Source organism: Arvicanthis niloticus, chromosome 6 (assembly GCF_011762505.2).
Source record: "Arvicanthis niloticus isolate mArvNil1 chromosome 6, mArvNil1.pat.X, whole genome shotgun sequence".
In the NCBI taxonomy this organism is placed as follows: domain Eukaryota; kingdom Metazoa; phylum Chordata; class Mammalia; order Rodentia; family Muridae; genus Arvicanthis; species Arvicanthis niloticus.
Window position 1 is genome coordinate 14421675 of NC_047663.1, and position 27081 is coordinate 14448755.

At 46.4% G+C, this 27081-nt stretch overlaps 1 protein-coding gene across 2 annotated transcripts in view; it reads left to right on the forward strand.

The window, feature by feature from the left end:
• Prkca (protein kinase C alpha) overlaps positions 1 to 27081 on the forward strand; it is a 398743-nt gene that overhangs the window by 324470 nt on the left and 47192 nt on the right. For both annotated transcript variants that reach the window (XM_034504395.2, XM_076935568.1), the window contains 3 exons: positions 22004 to 22141; positions 24140 to 24313; positions 26562 to 26653. In XM_034504395.2, the coding sequence (XP_034360286.1) occupies positions 22004 to 22141; positions 24140 to 24313; positions 26562 to 26653 (404 nt within the window). The remainder of the gene's footprint in view (positions 1 to 22003; positions 22142 to 24139; positions 24314 to 26561; positions 26654 to 27081) is intronic.

The window sequence follows — 27081 nt, forward strand, 5'->3', positions numbered from 1 at the left end:
CTCCTATCAGGAGACGGAGCTGTAGCATTGGCTCAGTGGTTAAAAACACTTGTTATTCTTTCAGAGGACCAGAGTTCAGTTCTTAGGACCCATGACAGGCAGCTCACAGCCACCTGCAACTCCAGCTCCAAGGGACATGTTAATGTGCACACACAAATAGATACACGTATACTTAAAGGAAGTTTAAATGTACATCTTTAAAAGCTGCAGGAGTCCAGTGACTCCTGGTGAGATGGCTCAGTGGTTAGAAACACTGGCCACTTTTCCAGAGGTCCTGAGTTCAATTCCTAGCAACCACATATGGGTGCTCAGCCACACATGGTGGCTCATAATCATCTATAAAGTGAACTGATGCCCTCTTCTGGCATGAAGGTGTACATGCAGACAGAACACTCAGACATTAAAAAAATAAATAAAAACTACAGGAGAGACAAGAAATATGCTTAAAACAGGAAAAATAAAGTTCTTTATGATTTTTAAGGAAGTCAGATGCAACAAATTTTGGAGTCAAAGTTTGTTGAGCCCGGCTCTCCCTACCTACCTCCCCCTTCTCTTTTCCATCACTTGCCTGGTCCTCTGCCTCCACCCCTACTCTGGCTAGGACACAACTCCAGGCTACCTCCCCAGAAAGACCCCTTAGACACCCTTCCCAATGTCACCCATCCCTGTGATGGATGGATCCTTCCAGAAGGAGTTTCAGGACATTGGGTGCCTCTCCCAGGCAGGTCAGAAACATGCTGTGCTTTACTGACTCTCACACCACAAGGGTGTCATTCATGGTCATTGTTCATGGTCATGAGCCTAGGACACAACTGAGAGAAGAACTTTGTTGGGACTCCACAGGCGTGTCACTTGAAGTCACTCTAATCGGAAACCACCTTATTAATGAAGAAATACTGACCCACTTTGGTGCTTCATTTCCACAGCTTTCCGGTGAGCTAACTCCCTGTTTCTCTGAGCAATGGGTTATAAAGGCCTCCTCATTATAAAGGCTACCAGTTCCAAGTTAAATATCTAGGTAAACATTGTAGGCTGGAGGGCTTGGGGCCAAAAGTGAAGCACTTCTCTTAGAGACAGAGACATGTGCTGTCTGTCCCTGCTAGGGGAGCTAGGCTTGACAGTGGAGTACTAGCCAAGGCCACACACCCTCAGAGGGGAGAGGAGATGTTCTCAGTGGTTTGGGTGGCAAGTGCCACCCCTCTGAGCCCCACACTTAGAACACATGCATGAACTACATCCCAGTATTTCCTTTGAGCATCTTTTGCCTTTATTTCCCAGATTTCCTCAGATGGTATCTGTTCATGTGTTGAGCATTTGCCAATGTTACAGCAGGAGACAAGGAAGAAGCCTGTAGCGGGTAGAGTCAGACGCTGGGATTTCATGGCAACTCCCAGGCTGTGTTTAAATGGAATCCTCTGGCCTGACCTTAGAGGGTCACAAAGTCCCGTGTTCACAGTTCTGTGTTCAGGTCTATACTGTGGCAATCCTTCCCTCGGTACCTAGTGGTGACAGGCTCACAGCAATCTGTCCTGTCCTCATGCATTCTTTCTACTTTGCACCCTTGGGCTGAGCACAGGTTCAGTGCCGGGTTGTCACTCACTGAAGCCCAGCACAATTGTTAGTCCTCTCAGAAGCCAGCATATATCGGAGCACCTCATTATCTAGAGCAGTGGGGTCCAGCTTTTTGACAGGACACTGAATCTGCAATACCTTGGGCCTCAAGCACAGCTATCCTGGGCTGCAGCATGGCCCGTGGGCCAAGCCTTAGACATGCTTATCCATCAGTTATTCTGTCCAAGTTTGTTTCCATTTTGGTGGTGTTTGGTCTTTTGAGAGGGGGAAAAAGGTTCTCTTTATATAGCTTAGACTGCTCTTAAACTCAAGATATGCCACCTGCCTCTGCCTTCCCAGTCCTGGGATTACAGCTATGGAATCCCATCCCACCCAGGCATCTCTGTGTTCTAGAAGGAATTAAAAAGCTGTGGTTTCATGGCCTTCCCTAAGACATCAAAAGTCACTCAGTCTAGTTTAAAAAAAAAAAAAAAAGAAAGAAATAAAATGAGCACTTACAGCTCCATCCACCATGTCAGCAGATAATTAGATGAAAATTTTTTTCATATTTAAACTGTTGATTCTAGGATCTTGGCAAACAGAATCATCTGGGAGTGAAGCTGTTAGGAGCCAAGGAAAAAATCACAGACTAGCTGGGAGAGCACATGCTCACCCTTACGGGCTCTGTCAGAGCAGTGCATCTGCCTCAAAGACAACACAAAGCAGGACTGTGATCAGAGTATCCATAGAGAGTGTCTCTGTGGCCTTTTCATCTGGTCCATGTTTGTCTCTGGGTAGAGCACACACACAGTCCCTGCATCACAAACTAAATTGCATGTCTTTTCTTTTGTTCAGTAAGTAGGGCTCCAGCAGTGACCAGAACAAACAGCCCTACTTCCTGGGGAGCTTGTCTCTGTACTGGTACGCCCAGAGATGAAGCAGGGAGGTTACTGAGAAGCAAACACAATGTAACACCTTGTGTTGCTTTCACATCCCCAGGGCCTCCTATAGCGGCCATGATTCCTGACTTCCCTCCCAAACCCAGGTCTCTATTCCTACTATAGGCCCATGGTCAGTGCTAAGAATGGGAGGAGGTCCCAAGGATGGGTTACCTCTGGCTCAGCAAGACTTCCCTGTAAAGGTTCAGACAATGTCTGCAGGCCACAAAGTGTCTATCATAATGTTTACTGCTACACTGAAGCATAGAAGCACCTGAGGACAAGTTGTGAGAAATGAAACTGTGTTTCAATAAAACTTTATTTTATAAAAACAAGTAGCAGACCTCATTTACCCATGAGGCATTGTTTATTGACTTCAGAATCAGCCTAACTACTCTGGAATCAAATCTTGGTCTTGCCAGTTCTTAACAGTATAACCTCTCTGTGTTCTTAAGTATATGGCAATAATATCAGCACTTAGATGAATTATTTTTTAAGATTAAACCAGTAGAGAAGTTATTAAAGTATGCTTTCTATACCAATGTTTGTTTTTATCAAATTGCTACCATTGTCAGTGTAGTTTAATGCAGAAAAGTGGTTATTGCCTAGACACCTTTATTTGAAGTTGTTTTAAAGTTTTGTCACAATAAATGAATTTTCACATTGAAATTATACTCCACATATTGGTTGGATTCTCTGCCATGCCGTCTGCTCTATTATGACAGAGGTAGGAGAGACCCTTGTCGGCGTTTGTCATATCTTCAGGGAAAAGACCCTTGTGTGAATGCAGATGGATGTCTAGATACAGTGTATTTGTAAAATGAGTTTCTGAAACACACTGGGTCTATAAATCAGGCATGTTTTGAGTCTGAGATTGTATCAGATGAGCCCTGAATAAAAGGGGCTATCCATGGTTATTAGAAGTAGAGAAAAGATACCACACTGGACACAGACTTCTCAACTCAGTGGTCTGATTTGGGGTCCTGAGTAAATACTCAAAAGTGGACTTATCTGACAGGTGATTGACAGGAGCCACGCCCGCCATAAATAAGAGTAGAGCCGTTCCTCCTGTGAACGCCCAGTGCTTTCTGTGACATGATCATGCTGATCTTTTATGGTCATTTGAGAAGGAAACAATATTTTCAGGCCACAATTTTCTGCTCTCTCTCTCTCTCTCTCTCTCTCTCTCTCTCTCTCTCTCTTTCTCTCCCTCTCTTGTTGGTTCGTTGGTTCATTTCATTGGTTGGTTGTTTTCCCCATACAGGGTTTTTTGTAGCCCAATTGGCCTTAAACTCGCTATGTAGCTGAGGGTGACCTTGAACCCCTGATTCTCCTGCCTCTCTCTTTGAGTACTGGTATATGACCTAGACCACTGTTTTGGCTATGGTGACTGGCCAGTGAGCCCACAGGATCCACATGTCTCTGCTCTTTTCCCAGTTCTGGGTTTATAGGTGAGCACCACCATACCTAGCCTTTGGATAAGTGCTGAGAATCCAAACTCTGGTCTTCATGTTTGTATAGTCAGCACTTTACCCAATGAGCCATCTCTCCAGCCCCAATCTTGGATAAGTTCCCTAAACTCTGACCTATATTTTTCTTATTTATGAATGAGGAGAGGGATAGCACCTACTGAATACATGAGGATTAAATCATATTGCTATGTACGTTTATACAAATATCTAGGAACATAATAAGGCCTTATTCCATGTTAGCCAGGCCTCTGGCCTCTATTTCTTTACCTTTAGGTAAGTGATTGTGTGGAGGAGACATTGCTTTCTATAGTTAGGAAGCAGTAAATGCTGATGCTGTGATTTGGGGGGGTTGTTTGTTTGTTTTGTTTTATGTGCAATGGAGGTACAATGAGATGACAAGAGCATTTCTGCTTAGAGCCTCGGAAATTTCTGTCAAGGTATCATTGTTGAAAACAAGCCAGTGAGTTGGTATCCCAATATTCACAGCTCCTAGGGGCCTGAAGTAAAAACTCCAATGCTCCTATCTTGATCATGTTGTAGCAAATAGGTTGTAAAGATTACTGGATCCCATCACTCGCTCTGGCTCTGCGGGTTGTTCCTTCCACCTCCTTTCTCTTTGATCCTGGTGCTCAGGAGGCTGCTGAAGGGCACTGGAGTGTGAGCACTTCCCTGATTACAAGCAGTGTCCCTTCTGAGGGACCTGCCTTCTAAAGCAAATACTGTCATAGCCTGGCTCCCCATAAGCATCTGGGCTCAGGCACAGGACAGCAAGTCCAGCCCCTCATGGTAATCTGATTTCCCCAGCCTTAGACCACATTCATCCTTTATAACCAACCTCACATCTGGCCTCTTCTTTACATAGTCAAAGAGGACCAGGAGCTCTTGTGTCCATTGGTTGAACAGCCCAGGTCAACCACACCTGTCCACTGCTTATAATTTCAACATGGCACTGGCCAAATGATCACATAGTCATAAGTTCCAGAAAGCAAACTCCTACATTTTCTTGTGCTTGACAGTTCTCTTGGGCTGCACTGTATAATTTGACAGGGACTGGCCATATGACACCTTAGGGTATTTAAAGTTTGTACAGGCTTTAGCTGAGCATAATGGCACATGCTTACTATCACAGCACATGGGAGACAGAAGAAGGAGAATCAGAAGTTCAGACCTTCTTTTGCTATGTAGTGAGTTCAAAGCCAGCCTAGACTACATAAGACTACATCTCAAAACAAAACTAAACTATGTGTAGTCTGATCTAAAATAAGTCATTAATATAAAATACACATACTCTCAAAGGCATAGTAACATGAAAAGAATGTAAAATATTGTCATAATAACTTCATGGCTAATATATACTGAAGTAATATCTTGGATATATTGGCTAAATATATTACATGGTCAAAGATTATAATTATCATAGGTATTTTATGCTACAACCCCATATGAACATTAACTATAACTTCTAAATTAATTTCAACTATTTTTTATGTTATTAATGCACTTTCTAGAAATTTAAAACAACATGTGTACATATGTATATGTATTTTTATTGTACATGGAATATCTAGAATACTCCTTTCTGTTAATAAAAAGCCTGGCTGGCTTGCTGGGAACTTCTAGAGGCTTCTGTCTCCACCTTCCATCTCCCTATAGTTACTCACTGGGATTGATGGCACTATGTGTGTCACCTATGTGCACATGTGCTCTAGGGGGCTGAACTTGGATCATTAGTCTTGCTCAGCAAGTCAGCTGAGCCCCTGAAGGAAACTAGACTTCTTTCTCTGCGGTCACCTATCTGCCAAGGCAGTGTGGGATAGATCCAAGAGAGGCCCCACTGGGAAAATGCTGTAGTAAGTGGGCGGCCACCTTCCCCAGCCACTCTGGATGATGCCCAGGCAAACACTTCTTCCTCTCCTCACCCAGATTACTGAGATCAGCAGGGCCCAGAGGGTGAGAGCAAGGGACAGAATTTTGGGGGCCTTACTGCCCTGTAGACTGCATGCTGATACCCACCCACAGCCCCCCAACTGGCTCACAAGTACCCCCAGACACATGCAGAAAACCACACTGTGTGCTCCTGTAGTTCTTTATGTTTGTGAGTGTTCAGAACCACACAAGGGTCTAAATCAAAGGAAGTCAAAATACGTTTGGAGGTTGTGAGGAGCTTGGCTATGGGAGGGCAGTGAAGGAGCCTTCTGAGGCTTGGCTTGGAGATGCAGAAGCTACAAGGTCACCCTGGAGACACTGCCAATCTCTGTTTGCCTTCATTCTGAGAAACGATTTAAGATACTCTCTTACTAATGAGCAAATTAATAGAATCCAATCACTACCATAGTCAAGGTACTTAAATCAGTGAAGAAGAGATTCTGTAGATAAGTTGTACATGGAGAGAGAAAGCAGATGTTTTTCTCTTTTATTTACTATTGCCAAAATTGGATTTTCTGAAAGCCTCCATTGTCTTTGAAGACTTTATCTAATTTGCAATGTTCTTTTCCAGATGGGGGAAAAAAACAGCCCATTGGAAACTCTGAGATAAATCGTAGCTATTTGTTGATTTGATCAGCCCTGCAATGGTTACTATAGAAACCTGAGTTCTTTCAGATGCCCTTTAGCCACAAAACAGAAATTTGATGTGCCCCCCAATATGGATTCTACTTCTTTGTCCCTAAATAGCTACTTAATTACTTTCTGAATTAGATGATGTTAAGGGGGTTAAAAAAATCTATTAAAAGGGTATTGGTTGAGAGATATTTTAATGTTTGTACTTCAGCTTGGTTTTAGAAGCAAAATCTTAAGCCCAAGTAGGATGAGTTAGAAATTGTTTTCATTAAATCATTTGTCAATAGCCCTTAGCACTGAGCAACCCCAGAGAAAGTCTCTGATGGTCACAGCCCAGGCTGGTCTGCACAGAAGTCCTCGTACTGGCCATGTGTTCTCAGTTTAATTTGGAGATATAATATATAATTTTGTTGGGAAACTAAAAGAAATAAAGACTGTCCAGTCTGGCTTTTTTTTTTTTTTTTTTTTTTTTTTTCCATCCTAACAAATCCCTGAAACAGCATGAAAAGCCTTGTGTTGTAGGCATGACTTTGTGGGTGGATATTCCCGGGTGAAGACACTGGCAAGCATAATGCTAGAAGCGCCGTCCCTCCCTTCCTCCCTCTGTACCTAGGGTCTGGTAACCACAGAAGTCAGGCTGTGTCCCTTTATTTACAGGACCAGGAGAGGGGAGAGGAGAGAGAGTACCCCTTGGCACGAATAGACACATTGAGGGTAAGCCCTCACATGGGTTTTCATGGCTCTGTCTCGGGACCAGAGCAGAATGAAGGTGACAGAAGTCTCAGGGTAGAAAAGCCTAAGTAGGTCTCCTTACTAAAGTGCTTACCACTCAGAGGACCTGAGCTTAGATCCTGACCCAGCACCCAGGGAAAAGGCCTGGCAGGGAGCAGAGAGAGACTGGGAAACAATTCCCTGAGGCAAGCTGGCCAGTCAGCCTAGTCAAATTAGTGAGATAGAGTTCAGCCAAAGACCCTGTCTCCCAGAAATCAGGTGGAGAACAACTGAGTAAGACACCTGATCTTGGTCTCCACTTGCATATGCATGCATCTGCACGTGCGTACAAACACACCACACACAAACACACACACACATACACAGACACACACACAAACGCACAACCCAAGCCAGGCACACAAGTCTGTAGTATGAACTACCATTGAGGATGAGGCAAGGATTCAAGACTAGCCTGGTAGACTAGTGGTGGAGAGACTAGCCTGATTCAAGACTAGCCTGGTAGACTAGTGGTGGAGAGACTAGCCTGATTCAAGACTAGCCTGGTAGACTAGTGGTGGAGAGACTAGCCTGATTCAAGATTAGCCTGGTGGTGGAGAGAGTGCTCATCCTATTTGTTACTGAATCAATCTGCATTTTAATAAGATTGCCAGGTACTCATTACATCTTCAGCAGTGCAGATTGACAAGACAAAACCCAGTGGCTAATGACTGAGCAGACTCACCATCTTCAGCTGCAGGGAAGCGAGGGGAGTTAATGGAGCAAACAGGAACCCATACCAAACTTCCTGCCTTCGCATGACCCGTGAATTAAGAATAATTATGTTTTGAAATGTCTTTTTACCCACAAATCAAAGAACTATAATGTTGCGAGACATGAAAATTAGGTGAAAATTAAATTTCCGTGTCACTAAATAGAGTTTCTTAACAGGGCCGCAATCACTTCTGTGAGCACTTTGTCTGGGGATGGTTTAGTCCATGGAAGGCAACACTGCCAGAAGGAGTGTGTGGCCCAAAAAGCCTGAAATCTGTGCCCTCTGGTCCTCTACAGAAGATCCAGGATGCCAGGATTAGCAGAATTTAAGCATATTAGGTCTGGGAAGGGTGTTTAAGAGCACCTTTGTGGATGGGGAAGGAACAGCCCGGAAGGAACAGTTGCAAAGTCAGTGGTGCAAGGACTCCGGTCTCCTGTCTGAAATGGTGCTTCTTACGTCCTGCCTCTTCCTCTGCTCTCTCCTGCACCTTTCTGAATTTTGTGTGTGTGTGTGTGTGTGCGCTTGCGTGTGTGTCGATCCATGCATCTTGGTACTGGATTATTTCCCCTTCTCCTCCACTTCCCTAAACCCCAAGCACATTAATTCTATGTAGACTTTGATGTAATTCTCAAGCCTCTTGAAATTGATGCCATTATACAAACTATGCTTCCAACTTCAAGGTCCCAGTGGATGTTTTGTTGCTGGTTGGTTCCTTTTAGTTATGTTGGAGATTAAAATCTCTACGCAGAAAACAAAGCTCTGGTGGTTAGAATAAAATACCTTATTTTGAGAACGATTCTAGATTTGTCAGTTCTGACCTAAAGACTCATAATTACAAGAGGTAGAGCCTCCCATTTCAGTAGACCACTCCAGTGTCTCAGCCATCTGCCCACTGTTCCCAACCTGTGAATTGCAATGCCTTTGGGGGTTGAATGATCCTTTCACTGGGGTCACCTAAGACCATCAGAAAACACAGATACTTACAGTACAATTCATGACAGTAAAATTACTGTTTTGAAGTAGCAACAAAAATAATTTTGTAGATGGGGGTCAGCACAACGTGAAGAGCTGTATTAAAGGGATGGTTGAGAATAAGGCATTTTCCACTCATTGGATCCATTCATGTTCAAGGATGCTATGGCCCAGTCAAGCTGTGGGAATTGGCTTATGAAATGCAGCCTCTCTGGTTTTCTTCTCTCTGAAGCTACCTCACACTGATGGATCTCTCTGGCTGCTCCTGTCACTCCTCATATAAGAGGGTATTGGTTCATTGTTCCTAATGTTAACCCTTGGGATGGCAAAGCTTTCTAGTCACAATATGCGAGTCTAGAAGCTGAAGGACAGGGAGCCTGGTGGCCTGACCTTCAGTTAACCGGGATGGGCTACTGTGTGTCTCCCAGTTTGTTTTACTGGGAAAATCTTAGGCATCTCGAGTTCCTCGAGAGCCTTCAAATCCTCAGGAAAGCAGATTTTGTTAGGAGCATGGGGACATGCTGGAGATGTCACTCAGATGGGAGGAGCGCTTGCTTTGGGTGCAGGTGTGTGAGGCACCTGGTTTTGATCACAGCGTGGGATAACATAAACCAGGCGCAGAGGAGGCACCTGCCTATAATCCTAGAGATAGAGGCACAGATCTTACAAGTTCAAGGTCACCATGGCTACAAACAAAGTTCAAGGCCATGCTGACTTACCCGAGCCTTTGGTGGGTGGAGAGTCACATGGCCGGGGGTAACTTGAACTGAAAAAAGAAGACTTATGTGTTTTATTCTAACTTTTGAAGAGTAATCAGTGTGTAAAATCATTGAGAACCCAGCTATGCCCTCTCAGATGTGTGTACTAACAAGAATGCTGCATGCAATGATGTAACGACCGTTCAGGGGTACTTTCAAGAGCTCTGTCTCCTGTGCTGTCTTTTAAAAGCCTGTTTCAAGGTGCTGGGTTTCTTTGGTTCTTTGGAAAAACAGCCCAGTAGCCCCTTCTGTTCTCCTAAGAATAAATAGTTCCTTCTGGCTGTGGAGACAGTTTCTGTTTACAAACACTTCCGGTGGATAAACCGAGCTGATGGAACTCTCAGAGCTACCTAAACCTTTTACCTGTGTGATGTGACAGGCCTAAGGCTTGTGCCTTTGTCCTTCTGTGTTGGACACAACCCTTCTAGGAAGAAGGCATATTCAAATCCTAAGGCTGTGTTTCCTAACAGACGGGGAGAATAGAACACAGACATGGCCGAACAGGGAACCACAGAGAGGGCTGAGGTTGTCGAGGTGGCTCAGCAGCTTCCGCCCTGTACCAACTACCACATTCCAGTTCCGTGGGACCCAGTGCCGCCTTCTGCCCTCCATGGGCACCCGAATGCCCGTCATGCACATAAATGCATGCAGGCACACACACATACATATAAACAAGTATTTTTTTAAAAATAGAAGAGGTAGGGGGAAATGAATCAGAGCAAAGCTATCAGCTCTCCAGATCTCCCTCCCAACAGGTAAACTGAGGCTCTTCCCAACTCTGGTGGACTGCTACCCCCTCTCTGAAGAGATCCTCTCTCTCTGCAGCTGGTCAGTCACTCTCGCCTCTCTTGGCAATCCAGGAAAAAGCATGGTACAGTAGCAGGAAGTGTCACATTGCTGAACTAACGCCCAGCTTTGCCACTGCCAGGCTGTGTGGCCTTGGCACTCTGTCATTTGGCTGGCCTGCCTCTCCTCAGCCTCCCTAAGTCCAATATGGAAGAGAGAAAAGCTCCAGGCTTGCAAGGCTGCTCAGACAGTTAAGCAAGTACATATGAAAGATGCTTAGGACAAGGCCACCTCCCGGGGTTCTCCCTCTGCCCTGACCCCAGGAAGTAGGAAGCAAGAGTCTGCCTATGATGCCAGTTTCCACAGTAGACATCTCTAAGTGAACTCAAACTCTTTTGCTACCTGGGTCTGAAGCCCCCATTTGTACACTGGATATCATGAGTTGTTTTTCTTATCGCTGTAACAAAATGCCTAACAAAAAGCAAGTTACAGGAGGAAAAGTTTATTGAGGGAACAGAGTCCATCATTGTGCAGTAGGCATGGTGGAAGAGGGTGAGGAAACTGGTCACATTGCCTCTGTACACAGGCAACAGAGGCTGGAGAGGAAGTAGGGCTGGGCCCATCCCCACTAACCAGTGTCCTCTAGCAAAGCTTTCCCTGATATGTTCCAAAACCTTCCCAAACAGGGCCATCAGTGGGAACCAAGTATTCAAACACATGAGCTTATGGGGACAGTTCACATCCAAACCACGCAAATCAAGGCAGCAGGTGGATGGTTTGCTCCACCTCTCTACAGGGGACAGAGAGGCCGAGTGGCTTAGTTCACTATGTATTACACCACAGAGCCTCCTCCCAAAGTGTGTTCTGTTTGCACTTATTGTATTTCTTGTGCCCATTTCATGATTGGCCCTAGGAGAAGCACCCTAGCTTGTTCAGCCTGAGGCAAGAAATGTCACCAGTGTGGGCTTCATGCACCCCGACACCTCAGCAAAGCTGCAGTGCATTCACCCCCTCATACCTCAGCCTGGCTTGGCTCTTGCTTGGCCACAAACTAGTCTTTACCTTGTGGGCTTTTCTGAAAATAAGTTTGTCAGCAACTAGCCCAGGCCTGCCCCCAGAGACTGTGTCTCCCAGCTGACAGGCTACACAGAAATAAGCAGGATCTTTGGTCTCAGCAAGGGCCATGGATGAGTGGCCACATTTGCACAAAGCTGATGGCTTGGGTGGGAGCAGGGTACAGGGTACAGGAAGTAATACCACCATGTCCCATTTTTTATCTGAGGTCATCTTTCTGTACCCCACACTGTTCCGGTTCCCAGCACAGTATCCATAAAGGTCACAGTAGCACATTGGTCAGATCCCATCTACTTTTTCTTGGACTACTATCCGGAAGTCCCCATCCACTCTCGAAGCCTGTGGGTCAGGGTGTGGCCAGCTTTTCTGCCTGCTGTTGGCTCTCTCGATCCTAGAACCTGCTGTTTCAGTGTCTCCTCTCTGCTACAATCTGCAACAAAGCCTATACCTCAACTTTCCAGAGCCTCCCAAGACCCCAAAAGCCCAGAGTACCACATGAAAGTGACCCCCACAGCAGTTTCTTACACCAGGCTGGTGCCCCCCCTACACACACACACAGAAAAAGGTATGGATTTACACCTCTGTCTTGCACTGAAACTCCTCCAGAATCCCCCATTCCTCTGAAGACCAATACTGGCAGTAGAACCCTGGGAACTAATTGCCTGGCTCTCTCTCTGTGTCTACCTCTTTGGGAGTCTTCCTGCTGAGGCCTAGTCTCTTCCTCTCTAACGATCCTAAGTCTCTTCTGATACCGCTTGCCACCTATCATCGATAAGGCTCGACACTGTCATTGAACCAACTCTAGGTTTGGTGCAGTAGAAATAAAAGATCCAGTTCATCTATGTGATGAGCTAACATTTTCAGTCCATTTTACAGAAGACAAAACTGAGGTCCCAGAGAAAGTAAGGATGCCTTACGTGTCATTCCAGTCTGTGACTGGGAGGGTTCAGCACCCATGTGCTCAGCATCACTCCTTCTCTGTGAGCTGACAGCCACAGAATTCAGAGAGCACAGAGCGGTGCAGCTGCAGCCAAGTCCTGGAAGCAGGTGTTTCACAGAGCTATAATTAGATGCCTGCGCTTTAAAAACCAGGATGGTTTTAAAATGTTCCATGGGCATGGGCTAAAACAGAACATTCTGGAAGTTCTGTGCTAAATTTAATGGCCGTTGGCTCTCCTTTTCAAAATGCTTGTTCCTGTCAATTAGATACATTTTAGAAAATCTTTACATTTCAGTGATTGAACAAGTGGATCCAGCATTTCAGAGGCAAACTTATAAAAAAAAAAAAGAAAAAGAAAAAGAGAAAAGAAAAACAGAAACAAAGACCTCTGTGTAAAAAACACAGGTTTGAGCCCCTTTAGGGGAGGACCCCAGTCAGGGTGGGGGCATGGCATGGCACTCTGTTCATCTTTCCTATCTATACAACCATGGAGGAAAGCAAGCTTCTGTACCAGTCCTGGCTTGGACAGCTTGGGTATTTGTTTGGCTTTTTATCGCTATTCGAGCTCTAGTGGAACATCCCAATATTGACTTTTTCATTTGAATCCTGCCCTCATGTGAAAACAACCACCATCTCTCACCACTGGGGTGAGGTGATGAGTCTCAGCCCACTCAGGGGTCCCTGGCAATGCCCACGCCCGCCCTTCTCTTCCTATCCACTCTTAGTTGTGTGGCTTGCAGTGCCTGAGTGCGGAAGAAGGTTTTAGAACATTCAGAAGACACAAGCACTCCATTATCGTTTGGGGCTTGCAGGTTCCTATATAAAGTATCTGGTGATTTTCAAAACTCCCACTGACACAGGCAAACACTTGACTCTCTCCCATCTTAGTGGTTCCTGTCATTTCGGTAAAGGTCTGTCTGGCAAGATGGACCACTTCATTTGCACCACTTTGCATTGTTTATCAGGACTCCGCTGCCACAGGTTACTCCCCTTGACCCTGGGGCAAATCTTAGGCAAAAGGTCTTTATGAGGGTGCAATCGCTCCAGGAGCTGAATACCACAAGAGGGCAGTAGAGGCTGGCAAAAGAAAGACTCCCTGCGCCTTGGTGAACATAAGCCATAGCAGAAGCAGAAACTTGCCTGGGCCTCTACTTGTTCATGAACAGGAATGGCAATGAAATGGTCACTTCACGCTCCCAGTTGCTCCCTATTTTAGGCAACAACCGTGGTCCTAAAACAAACAATCGAGGGATATCAGTGCAGGTCTTGTTGTCTCCTTCCGTCTGTTCCTGTTTGCCCAGGAACTGTTTTCTCAGTAACAGAGAATTCCCTGTCTTTAAAAAGCATTGCTGACAGTCTGGAAAACCGTTTACTTGGACAGCATGTGTGAATTCAAGAGACTCCGACCCTGCAAAGCCTGTGATGATGATGTGATGGTATGTAGTGGTGGTCCCAAAGGGGACAGCTCCTGGCAGGAAAAGCAATGCATTAGTCAAACATAATATGTCACGGCCATTCCCTAAGGTGGGCTTCGCACAGTCAGCCCCAGAAGGAGGGGACAGGGGAATAGACTACATTTTCAGGGACGGAAACACCTAGAAAAGGTAAAATTGGGATGCTTATTAAAACTGGATCTTTCAGGGAATCCCAGGATCCTCCCATAGCAGCTTTCCAGGGGCCACTTACCAGGTGAGGCAAGTTAAGCTGCTTCTAGGAATAGCCAGGTCTACCCTCAGGATTTAGAGGCAGTTAACTGTTGCTGGTGGGGGGAGGGGCACACCCTCCCCCCAAGAACTATTGGCAGTTAAAGGTAACTGGGGGCTGGGGATGAGGAGCAGTTAACTCTTAAGGTGCCTATGCTCCTGTTAACTCTAACAAAACTCAGTCTGGTCACCAGAACAGGAAGGAAGGAAGGAGCAAAGAGAGGGGGAGGGAAAAGAGCCTTGAAAGTGGAATGGAAACCAGTGAGGGGAATAGGAGATGATGGGGTGGGGGACAGGACGAAATACTCTGTATACATGTATGAGAAAGAGATGAGGCAGGCTTACTAGGCATGCTTACTAGGCATCACTGGATGAGTCAAAGAACATGAAGAAAAAACAGATGGCCATAAAATAACAAAATGACTACTAGAAATGCCAGAGGCTTGGTAGAAAACTAACCACCCACCACTAGGGAAAGATCCAATCGATATTTCCTCCACGTACCCACCCATGGGGTACGACTCGATTGCCTAACAGTGGCAATCACCTCAGTGGCTCGGTCCATAAAAACAGTTCTCATTAAGAAAATGGCTTTCTCTGTATCCCCCGTCCTTGTGCTTTGGTGAGTTTAAAATGCCACCTAGTTTGGTGACACCGCCTTATGGTCCTGTGCCACTTAAGGACTCACATGTCATAGAAGAGACTGAATGATAATTTAATTCAGGTACGTCGAGAAGTTTTCAGTTTTGCTGTCCTTGTAAGTTAGCAAAAGACACAGGCATTCTATCAAGTTACAAGTGCAGGGTTGGGGGTATAGCTCTTGTTGGCAGAGTGCTGGCTAGCTTTGAAAGCTCTGAGGCCCTGGGTTCAATCCCCATCACTGAAAAAATAAAATCTATGAAAGTGTAAGAGGTCCGCTGCGGTTGGAAATGGATGACTTGAGAATCAATGCACCCCAGAGACCCACCCCAGCCACACGCCCATCCGTCTGAATTTCATGCGGAAGCAGCTGAGGTGGGTAGTGATGTGGGAGAGAGAGTGGTCTGCACAGCCAGGGCTATTTACTGACCTTTGCTGCCGGGGTGTTACACTACTGCAAAGAGAAGAGCCCGGGCTTCAGAACCGAGGGAGGAAAGGGACCTAGACATGCCACCCCGACAGACATGTCACCCCAACAACTCATCTGCAATGAGAGCAACCTTGTGTCGCTTGCCTTCAAATTCTTCCAGAGCTTAGATTTCTCTGTCATCCTGTGGTTGGGGACACCTAGCTTGGAACCACCTGCAGTGCAGGGAGATCAGCCTCTGCAGCCAGTGGATCCAGGGCCCCTATGTTGGGGAAAGTGGCATCCTTCCTCTTCCTCCACAGTATAACCACAACCCTGTGGGGGGCTGGAGGGTGCAGTTGGCTCTGGAGTGGTTTATGTGTCTTCATCTGCACTCAGGTGTCTTTGTTATAGGTAGAATCCCCAGAGACCCTTCCAGGGCTGACGTGGTTCTGGGGAGAATGAAAAGTACACACCTGTGATCTCCTGGCTTGGCTCCCAGTCGGCGGGTGTTAAGAGTCACCCAGCCTCAACCCCTAAGTGCAAGCATGTAACTGCAGTGTGGGTAAACGAAGCCATGCAGTGAGAAGGACATATGATGTCATAGGAGGTGGCCTGCCCTAGGGGGCAGCTGCTTGCTTTCTGTACAGGTAAACTTTTCTTCTGTTGCCGTTTGCTCGGCTGCTGTAACTAAACTACACAGGCCACGTGCCTTACAGACATGATCCACTGCTCCCTGTCTTCAAACCTAGGGAGTTCATGGTGAAGACACAGACAAATTGGTGTCTGGTTTGTAGACGGTCCCTTGCTCCTGTGTCCTCGCCTGCTGTAAAGCACAAGAGCCTTTCATGAGGACACTCACCGATCCAGTTATGATTGTGGAGGCCTTGTGGCTTAATTGCCTCCCCTACTTCCTCACATCTTTACTTTAGGGGTTAGGGTTTCTACGTGTGAATTTGGGGCATAAACATTCAGATCATGTCACCTTCCCAGACTATTCCTTCTGGTATGTCAAACACAGAGCCCACAAGCTGAATGAGAATGCATGACTCTGAGGATAACTATGAATATGACCTAACACAAAATCATCACCTTACTTAAAACATTAAGACGTGTGTGTGTGTGTGTGTATGTGTGTGTGTGTGTGCGTAAATGTTTTTAAATCCAATTGTAAGGCTAGGTCAGTGGTTCTCAGCCTTCCTAACACTGGTCCTGAGGTCTTAAAGGCATCATCTGCAGACTAGAAGGAAGATGGGTGGGTTGTGCCTGTGTAGGTCACAGAATCAGAAAGCCCTCAGGGGGCAGAATGCTTGGCCTGTTTCAGTCGATGAAATGAGATAGCCAGAAAACAGTAGGCTTCACAGGTACTTTACTGTGTTACCAAGTGAGAACCTGTAATGGCCACTAAGTAGCATCTTTTTAACCTGTTGCCTAGCAACTGAGTAGTGGCAATAGATGTCAGGACTCATAGCTGGTTAGAAACACAGGCACCAACCCTAGCTAACAGGTCCCTCTAGCAAGCCCACCCCAGGTCCTCATGATTTGCTTCTGAAGCACTCAGTTGCTCTGAGCCAGTATTGCAGCATGCACAGGTTGCTTGTTGGCTTTCGTACCATCCCTCCACCTGGAAATTTTAACAAGAGGTTCTGGTTTCTCCAAGCTCTAAGACCCACATTGCAGTGTGAGCCTAAGTCTCCCAGGGGTCCTAATGCATGGCCTTAGCAAGGTGCTGTGCTGTAGCCTTGGTTCTGTGGAGCACAACGACTTCCACAAACCCTATCCTGCCTCATGGAGCCTTGTCAGTATCCAGATAATGAGCCCAGAGCATTTCCATCATGAAAGAGGAGGAGGAAGAGGAAGAAGGATGAGGAAGGAGGAGGAAAGAGGAAGAAAGGAAGGAAGAAAGGAAGGGGGAGGAGGAAGGAGAGGAAGAGAGGGGAAGGAGGAGAAAAGGTATAAAAAAAAAAGTGTAAGAAAATTCTACAACAGTTTGTGTATTTTCATGGTTGGGCACCATCAGCCTGTCTACCCCTGGAATGTCAGAAGTAAATAGACCCTTCCATGGCTGTCAAGTTCAATGGCATTGCTATATGTTACATTTCACATAGCTTTGATAAATATATTCATCAAAGGCATACTTGTACTAACTTGTAGAAACACTTTTATTGAAGACACATTTACAAAACAAGTACGAATCAGAACATTTAAAGTGGGGCAAAGTGGAGTAAGACACTGGCCCGCACTCCAGAGGTTACCCAAAGGACCCCTGGGAGACTCAGGCTCGCACTGCAAAGTGGGTCTTAGAGCTTGGAGAAACCAGAACCTCTAGTCAAAATTTCCAGGCAGAGGCATGGTACGAGAGACACCAAGCAATGACAGACTCACCACAACTCTTATTTTTGGGGGTGGGGTCTGTTTGCTCGAGTAGCAAATCTAGAGTGAACTGGGTACACACAATGCAAGCAAGGCAGGGAATGGGTGGTATTAACTTAGACCTTTGTCATTGCTACTACCAAAAGTCAGACTGTACCAACTCTGCTGCTCCAAATGGCTTAACATGATAGAAAATAGGTTTCTTGGGCTGGAGAGATGGCTCAGAGGCTAAGAGCACTGGATGTGTTTCTAGAAGTCCTGAACTCAATTCCCAGCAGCCACAGGATAGCTCACAACCATCTATAAAGAGATATGGCGCTCTCTTCTGGCCAGCAGGCATACATGCAGGCAGAACACTGTAGTACATAATAAATAAAAGTAAGAAAAAAAGAAAATGGGCATCACCCACCACACAGTTCTTTATATATTTAATGTAAGTTATTGCTATTATTATCATTGTTTTATGGATTTTTAAGTCAGAGTCTCATGTAACCCAGGCTGCCCTGAGTTCCTGATCCAGCTGCCCCTGCCTCCTGTATGCTGGAACGGACCTCAGGGTTACACCACCCACACCCCACAATGCAAAGCATTTGGCATGGATCTCATCCTGGTTTTAATTTGAAAGCCCTGCAATAATGGGCTGGGTGTGCGGAGTCCCTCACATTATACAGACAAGTCACTGGGCTCAGGCTGGGCCTCGCTGCTTCACTTCCCCAGATGTGGAAAGGGCTGGCAGTGTTGAGACTCATGTTGCATGATCTGTTTGCCCCCTGCCCACCCCAGAGCCCTCCCGGGGCTCCAAGAATGCCTCTGTAGTTCAAAATGGGATGTATTAGTAGCTGGTTATTAGCTCATTTCTCCATTTCCATGAGGAGAGGACACCGCCTGGACTCAGAGCCTAGAAATCCAGGTGACATCATGAAAACAGGCTTGACAAATGTTCAGGTGCCATCTTTTGAAGAACCCAGATTCCCCAGGTGCAAGTTATTCCAGTCAAAGCCAATAAAACATGCCGGTTTTGTCTAAGGATGAAAGGAGAGAGCACAGGAAAGTTCTAGCATTTTTCCCTTTTTTGGATAATTTCTATGCTGTTTTGTTTTGTTTTCAAGACAAGGTTTCACTATGTAACCCTAGCTGTCCTGGAACTCATTCTGTAGTCCAGGTTGGACTCAAACTCAGAGATCCTCCTGCCTCTGCCTTCTGGGTGCTGGGATTAAAGGCATGTACCACCATGACCTACTATATGCTTTTCAATAAGGTCTTTTCCTTAACCTGTCTTACTTAGCCCATGCTGCAGAAAGCCCCATTTCCTCTACTGCTGTCCCCTCCCTTGAGAGGCCATGAGGCCCATGGGAAATGCGCAGCCTCCAGACAGAGCAGGAACATGTGCAAGGACCACAGGGAGTCATAGCCCATTGGCTGGTGCTGCAACAAAATACCCAAAGCTAGCCAGTATGTAAATTAGAGAGGGTTGGCTGTCTTACGGTTTTGAAGGCCCAGAAGCAAGAGCCAGTATCCACCTGCCCGGTGGAGAGGCCTGACATTATTTCAACTCAGGCAGAGAATGGAAGGGGTCTTCTGAGCACCCATCTTCCCATCACTGCCTGCTGTCAGCCTCTGCCATCGGAACTCTGTTTGCTCTCGCCCCAGTGGGGCACCTGCCCATGTTGGTCCCTGTTTACAATGCTATAGTAAAGGATACCAGCAGGTGGCCTGGGGTTTCTGAAATCTCTGCAGTTAGGCAATCGGCTCCAGCTTTATCCCTACACACTTATATTGATTTGATTTGCACTCTTGGTGAGGTCTGTGCTACACTCATGACAGCCAGAGTCAACAGTATGTAAGTCTCTCAGTCCTGCTGTGAAGTTAGTTGCCAAGCAACCCATTCAAAACTGAGAGGAAGAAATGGTAGGCTCAGAAGCAGGACTTATTATGGGATGGGAGTGCTTTCCAGAATGTGACCCCAGGAAGAAGAGAAAGCCAGCTGTTCACAGCATCTGTTTCTTGGCCAGAGACCTTCCTAGAGACCTCTAGTGCTGTCCCCAAACTCCCCTACACACACACACACACACACACACACACACACACACACACACACCCCTGACACAGCTGCTAAATATCCCTGGCTATCTTCTTGAACTCCATAGTATTTTGAATCCCTCCTATGAGTGGAGCTTGCCAAGACCAGCAGAGTTGAATTACTTACGAATTTTCCTGTTGCTTTAGGAAACTCAATATCCAGACCTGGTTTGGTGTCCTTACACAGCCAGTCCTGCAGATGGCAGTATGGAGATGGCTCTGAAACATTCTATAGGAAAACCAGAGTGGTGGGCAGGGCCACTCCAGCTGACAACACATGAATAAAGATTTCTGGGCTATTTATACCTGAGGGCTGGCTTGGGCAGGGGTGAAATCTCACTCCACCCCATGGGCTGGGCCCCTGAGCAATCAGTTGTTCATCTTGGGTGCAGTTAGCAATGCTTCCTTGTCTTGATTTGGATCTTCTGTGGGCAGAGCACCCTCACCCCAAATGACAGAATGAGCCATCTCAGGTAGAGTACTTTTGGGGAGACTTGTCCTGAACAGTGCAAGCCTCAATTGATCATGCCCGCATTCCTACCCTAACACCACGAGGGATTGTCTTCACTGATAGGGAAACCTTGCTAATAAAGAAACAAACCTACAAACACACATTTTCCCCTGGAGTTAGGACCCAGCCTTACTGAGGCATCTGTCAGTGGTGAGCCTCACCCCCTACACACGCGCGCGCGCGCGCGCACACACACACGCACACGCACACGCACACACACACACACACACGAAGCCTCCTTACCTCCTCTTCCATCTACCCATTGACCTACTGTGGTGGTTGGAATAAGAATAACATGCCCCCCCCGCCCCAGACTGGTGTATTTGAATGTTTGGTCACTGGAAAGTGGATCTATTTGAGAAGGATTAGGAGGTGTGACCTTGCTGGAGGAAGTGTGTCTCTTGGGGGTTTCAAAAGCCCATTCCAAGCCCAGTCAGAGTCTCAGTCTCTCTCTCTCTCTCTCTCTCTCTCTCTCTCTCTCTCTCTCTCTCTCTCTCTCTGGATAAGAATGTAACTTGAGCTACTGCACTAATACCATGAGTGCCAACATGTTTCCACCATGCCCCAGCCACAGTGATAATGGACTAACTCTATGAAACTGTAAGCAGTCCCCCCAATGAAATGCTTTCTTATGTAAGAGTTGGCTTGGGCTGGTGTCTCTTCACAGCAATAGAACAGTGATTGAGACACCCATAGAAGTGTTGAGCTGAGTGAGCGCAAGCCTAGCACTTGCTAGGCTCAACTCCACACTTAGGTCTGCCGCACTGAGCACGCTTTATGTGCTCCTAGCATACAGAATGCATCTAAGCAACTACCCCTGCCCTCCAAGTTGGGGCTGAGGCTGAGGAAGATCCACCAACCATAGGACACCACCTTGCTCTCATTGTCAAGCAGACATTTTGAAACACTAAGTCCGGCAGCGGCTGTGATACTGCATCAGCCCTAGCCGGCTCTGCTTTCTCTGGGGCTTCCTTTCTTCTGAGGCATCAGTTCCCACAGGGTCTCATTTGCCTTTCTTTCTGCTGAGCCTTCTTGCTTTTCCCCATTGGTGATGAGAATGGTACTTTCCATGACAGTCCCACACCAGTGGCTCCCTCCAGGTTTCCCACGTGGTGTGACTCCAGTGTACAGGAAACCCTTTTGGTACCTACCAGCTGTCCTCCAGGCTGAAACCAGATGCCAAGAGCATCACTTTTTCTTCCCGTCTATTCAATCTTGACTTAACCAAACACCCTCCTGTTCTTACTCCCCATTTGAAAGTAGCAATAAATCATCTTCAAAGCTCACCAATTAGGCAACTCCTCCCTGGAGAATGTTCTGCTGTCTGCTGTCGTTTTGCCTGAGTACAAATTTCCTTCATATGGATTAATTTTAAGTTACAAAATCTACAAATAAGAAAAAATGTTCATGCATGGTTTCATTTCCTTCTTATGTTAACAAGCTCAAGACACCATTTACCCTCAAGAAGTTAACTATCCACCCCAGAATTAGAATTCACCTGCCATCAGCAGATTCTTTGAAACTGACTCTTGGTTGGCTGTATAGAGTTGTTAACTAGGTGAAGACTGGAAGAGTGGGTTCACCTTGTAGGTCTTCTCTTTACCCTCAGATTCCTTTTCTCAGCCCATCCCCGTCTGCTCACAGCTGACTGATGTCCAGCTTATTAACAGTGGACTGGTTTCTGTCACTCTTTTTGGGGGTGGGAGTGGGGGTGGAGGAAATGACCAATGGCTTTTTATGTCTGTGCTTGTTTCAGAAAGCCAAGCTGGGCCCTGCTGGTAACAAAGTCATCAGTCCTTCAGAAGACAGGAAGCAACCATCCAACAACCTGGACAGAGTGAAACTCACAGACTTCAACTTCCTCATGGTGCTGGGGAAGGGGAGTTTTGGAAAGGTAAGAAGGAGGGGTTTCCCATAAAACTCTGGATCAGCACTGCTTAGTGTGCACCAAGGCGGCATCCCTGTAGTCACACAGGCACGCGCCTCACACATTTCACACTTCGTTAAAAACAGCCTTGGAGAGATGACTCAGCAGTTAAGAGTACTTGCCCTCCTTCCAGAACACCCGAGTTTAGTCCCCAGCACCCGTCTGACAACTCGTAACCAACCACCTGTAATTCTAGCTCTGGGAGATCCAATACCTCTGGGCACCCATGTCCCCATACATGTGCTCTACCACACATATGCACACATACATGCAAAACTAGAAATAAAATAAATCTGTTTTGAAAAATTTGAAACCAGTTGTGCTGAGATTAGAGAGATAGCTCAGTCTTACTAACTGTGAAGCTCTGGGAGGTGGTGGCAAGCGCTGGGGACAAGTGGATCCCGAGGCTCACTGGCCAGCCAACCTAGCTCACTTGACCAGTACACACACACACACACACACACACACACACACACACACACACGAAACCCAGAAAGCAACAGAGAATTCGTTTGTGGTGTCCCCGTTTCCCAATGTTCAGACTACAGGGCATGCTCCAGAATGCTAGCTGAATGGTTTATTTCCACAACTGAAAATGGAACATGAACTTGCCTAAAGCCTGGATGGTCATGATGAGACCCTACTATGGGGCCATGTGGACTTCGGTCTGTGCATCACAGTCTGGCCTCTGTGGCCCCAACCCTCGTGACAGATCCATGAGCTGATTTTGGGCCTGCCTTTTTCTTTGTTTGTGTTCTTGGCCTTCAGGTTGCAAAGGTCACTCACATTTTACTCTCAGAATGCTTCCAGAAAACATGAATATGGAAAATTCCAAACTATTCCCATTAAAGAATATTAAATATTCTCATTAGCAGACAAAATAGCAACTTTGTATATCAATCCCCTACACTGTCTACAAACCTGGATACTTTAAAAAGGAACATGAGCGCTGAAAAACCTTTAACTTGTGGTATTTTACAATACTTAAAAACCCATATGTAAAGTTTATGTGAGCCAGCTTTCCGTAACTATAATGAATTACCTGAGTTAATTTATGTATAAAGAGAAAAAGGTTTGTTTTCACTGGTGGTCTTAGAATCTGTTTCAGTTCATGACTGAGTGGTCTCACTTTTAGCCTCTGCTGAAACAAACTTCATCATCATTTCATCAGGAATAAAAACAAAACAACAACAAAAACCGAGCAAAGAATGTGACCTTCGTCCCACAGTGCCTTTCAAGGGCATTGAACACCTACAATAACCTACAATAGCCTGTGATGGTTAGCTTTAACTATCAATTTAACACAACCTAGAATCTCTTGGAAAGAGAGTCTCAATGAGGGATTGCCCACATTGGTTTGGACTGTGGGCATGTGCATGGGGGTGATTGTCTTAATTAAGTTAGTTGATATGGCGAGACCCAGCCCAAAGCAGCATTCCCTAGGCAAGCCATCCTGAACTGCTCCCCAGCCCAAAGCAGCATTCCCTAGGCAAGCCATCCTGAACTGCTCCAGTAAGCTGAGCACACGTGTGCATATATTTGTGTCTCTCTGCTCTTGACTGTGGATCTGACTAGATACTTGATGTTCCCACCTTGACTTCTCCACACTGATGGACTGTGTGGGACTGATGGCTGAAATAAATCCTTTATCCCTCAAGTTATTTCTTTGTCAGCATATTTTTATCAATGCATCAGAAATTAAGCTAGAACAGACCTCAGTTCCTACAGGGTCTCCCACCCCTACCCTTGTCACACTGAGGAGCAAAACTTCTCCATGTGGTCTTAAGGGGATGCCACCCATGATGAAACGGCACCAAAACATATTAGTACTTTTTTCATGAGTCACTCCCAGATCTGTGCCAACTGTTGCCGAACTGTCTCCTGACACTGTCACGACCTCTGTTCCTTCTCCCTGTGCCAGACGCCTGCCCACCAGTGTTGAGCCTTCTCCCCTTCTGTCCCCAGGTGATGCTTGCTGACAGGAAGGGAACTGAGGAACTGTACGCCATCAAGATCCTGAAGAAGGATGTGGTGATCCAGGATGATGACGTGGAGTGCACCATGGTGGAAAAGCGGGTTCTGGCCCTGCTTGACAAGCCCCCGTTCCTGACACAGCTGCACTCCTGCTTCCAGACAGTGGTGAGGACTGTGGTTCCTGTCTAATGCTCCTCATCTCGCCTGGAGGCTGGCTACACCATGGTCTCAAGACCCTCAGTACTTTAACCCAGTCTCCTTTGGGCACAGACTAACACTGCTCATCCTTCATGACAGTAGTGATTACATTATGTTAGAAATTAAATAATCTAGAGATGATTTGTGTCTGTGGACACACGTGCATGAGTTAAAGACAGACACTTTAAATAAGAGGCCTGCAGGATCTGGGTGTCCATCAGGGTCCTACAAGTGGCTGTATGTGAAAGGTCTTCTTCATGTCGGCCCTGAGCTAAGACTTACACAAAGCAGTTGTAGATTCACAGTCCTGCCTTCTTTTTTTTAGCAAAAAAGCTGGCCTTGAACTCAGAGATCTGCCTGTCTCTAGCTCCCAAGTGCCTTGATTAAAGGTGTGCACCACCATATCTAGCCAGCCCTGCCTTTTAAAGATCCCTGATCCTGCTGTCATGCCCAGCATTGGAATGCCAGGACACTTTGTTTCCTAAGGAGCTTGTCTCTGTATAATGACACAGCAGGAGGTTCGGGCTCTGACCTGTCCTGCGGCCTTCGAGCTGTGAGAAAGGTCACAAGAAATAAACCCAAGTTATAATATTTCCCAGCATATGAAATTCAAATTTTAACATTCAGAAGTCACTTTCTAAAGACAAAGCTACACCCATCCACTTTCCTGTCACTTGCAGCTGCTTCCCCACTGTGAAAGCCAAGCTGAGGAGTGGGAAACATGCAAATTCTGCACCTACTATCTGACCCTTTACAGGAAAAAAGATCTGCTGACCTTAGGCACAGATTAAAATAAAAAAGAAATGTTCAAATTCCCAAGACACCAGCTATGGGGCTTCCTGGTCTCCACACCACCGTGCATTATAAGGTTCTCCACCTCCAAACCCCGTTTTCAAAGGGAGCGGCTGTCAGGTCTCCCCCGTCAGCTAGTGTTTCAGTCACTGCCTCATTTTAAACTACCCTGTGGTCAGAAACTGATCCACGCTTAGTTCTCTACTTTTAAAATCTTAGGAAGCACCCTAAATGCCTTTGGAAGCTCAGAGTCTCAAAATGGGGGATTTCTGTGGGCATGGCGTGTGCCGAGCCTGCAATGCTGGCACCGGCCACTGTGTGTCAGCCTTGCACTGATAACGCAGTCGACTCCAACCCTCTTGAAACAGCAGAGAGAACTAGTGGGAAGGTAGGAGGGAGACATCCCCTACCCCCACCCCCCAATCCCAACCCTGTTCTGTGACCCTACGGGCACCGGTGGTGCAGCTCTGTAAAACTGCAAAGAAAAGAAGGAGTTGAAGCCAGAGCGTGGAGTTCCCACAGCCCCTTGCGAGATGTTATCCAGCTCCATCATCTCTCCCTCCCCGAGCTGCACTTTAATGTGTAATAGCCCTGGTGTAAGGGGGGATTGCTTTCTAGAATCGAGCAGAAGTCAGCTCTTACCACGCTGTGTTGTGCTGGTGGTTACACCCCCCCACCCACCCCCCATTAAACTGCCTGGTCTCTCCCATCTGTCCCAGATAATGGCCTCATAACTATGCAGACTTACTTGGCTCAGTGATGTATGCCCTCCCTTGCCCCCACCATGGGGCCAGCTCTTAGTATACCAGCGACAGAAATTTTTTAGAAAAAGGCAATATTTGAGCACATTCAGGAGGCAAAAGATCGTTGATTAAAATCTCCTTTTATGGTGCTCTCCTCTCCCCCACCCACTAAATAACATCACGTGTGTGTTATTTATGAGTCAACCTAACCCCAAGAGGTATGTTTTCAAAAGCACCCATTTAAGCACCCTACTGCATTAGCCCGGCATTGCTCCTGGACATCGCAAACTATCTTTTACACATGTGCACCATCAGTGACATGGGTTAAGATGAAATGACAAGCCCGTATAGGGTCTTCACACCACCACTAATTTAGAGATGTATTATCCATCTGGGGTAGGTCTGTATGGGGGAAGGGAGCGAGTGTTTGAAGCCTTTACTGTAATGAGGTGCATGCCTGACCATAGGCTGACATGTTACCAGCCGTCTTCTGCAGATTTATGAATGCACAATATCCTTCCTCCACCCCAGGAAAAAGATCGTGACGAACACCCAACAGAGCAGATCTGTCAGGGCCACACACACACACACACACACCCTCCGTGTTTGCTGATAAGAAAACAGAACTGATAAACTCTGCTGGAGAGGGACCCTACTCACATGTAAACTTTGGTCTACAGGACCGGCTGTACTTCGTCATGGAATATGTCAATGGTGGGGACCTCATGTACCACATCCAACAAGTCGGAAAATTTAAGGAGCCGCAAGCAGTGTGAGTATTTTTTTAATCTTTATTCACTTTTTTTTTTTTTTTTGAGTCTTGAAACTCAGTCTAATACTCCCGACTGAGAACTCCTTCTGAATAATATGTCCAAGGGCGACTTTGCTCACTTGTGTCTCGGCTCTGAAACCTCCCAGAGTAGCAGCTGAGCTAACAGGACCCATAGACAATAGATATTTCTAAGGACCGCTTGATTCTGTTCTCAGCAAATTGAACATCCAGGTGCCTGCCTCCCCATCACCTACTAACACCCATATGGATGGAATCCTTCCCCAGTCACTGAGTGGATGGTCCACACTCACTGTGCATCCAGCAAGAGTGTAAAGGGAATGTGAGGCCCAGCCCTTGGGGAGCCCGTGCTCTCAAGTGGCATTAGAAAAAGCCACCCAACAATTCTGACACCCTAATTGTGATTTACA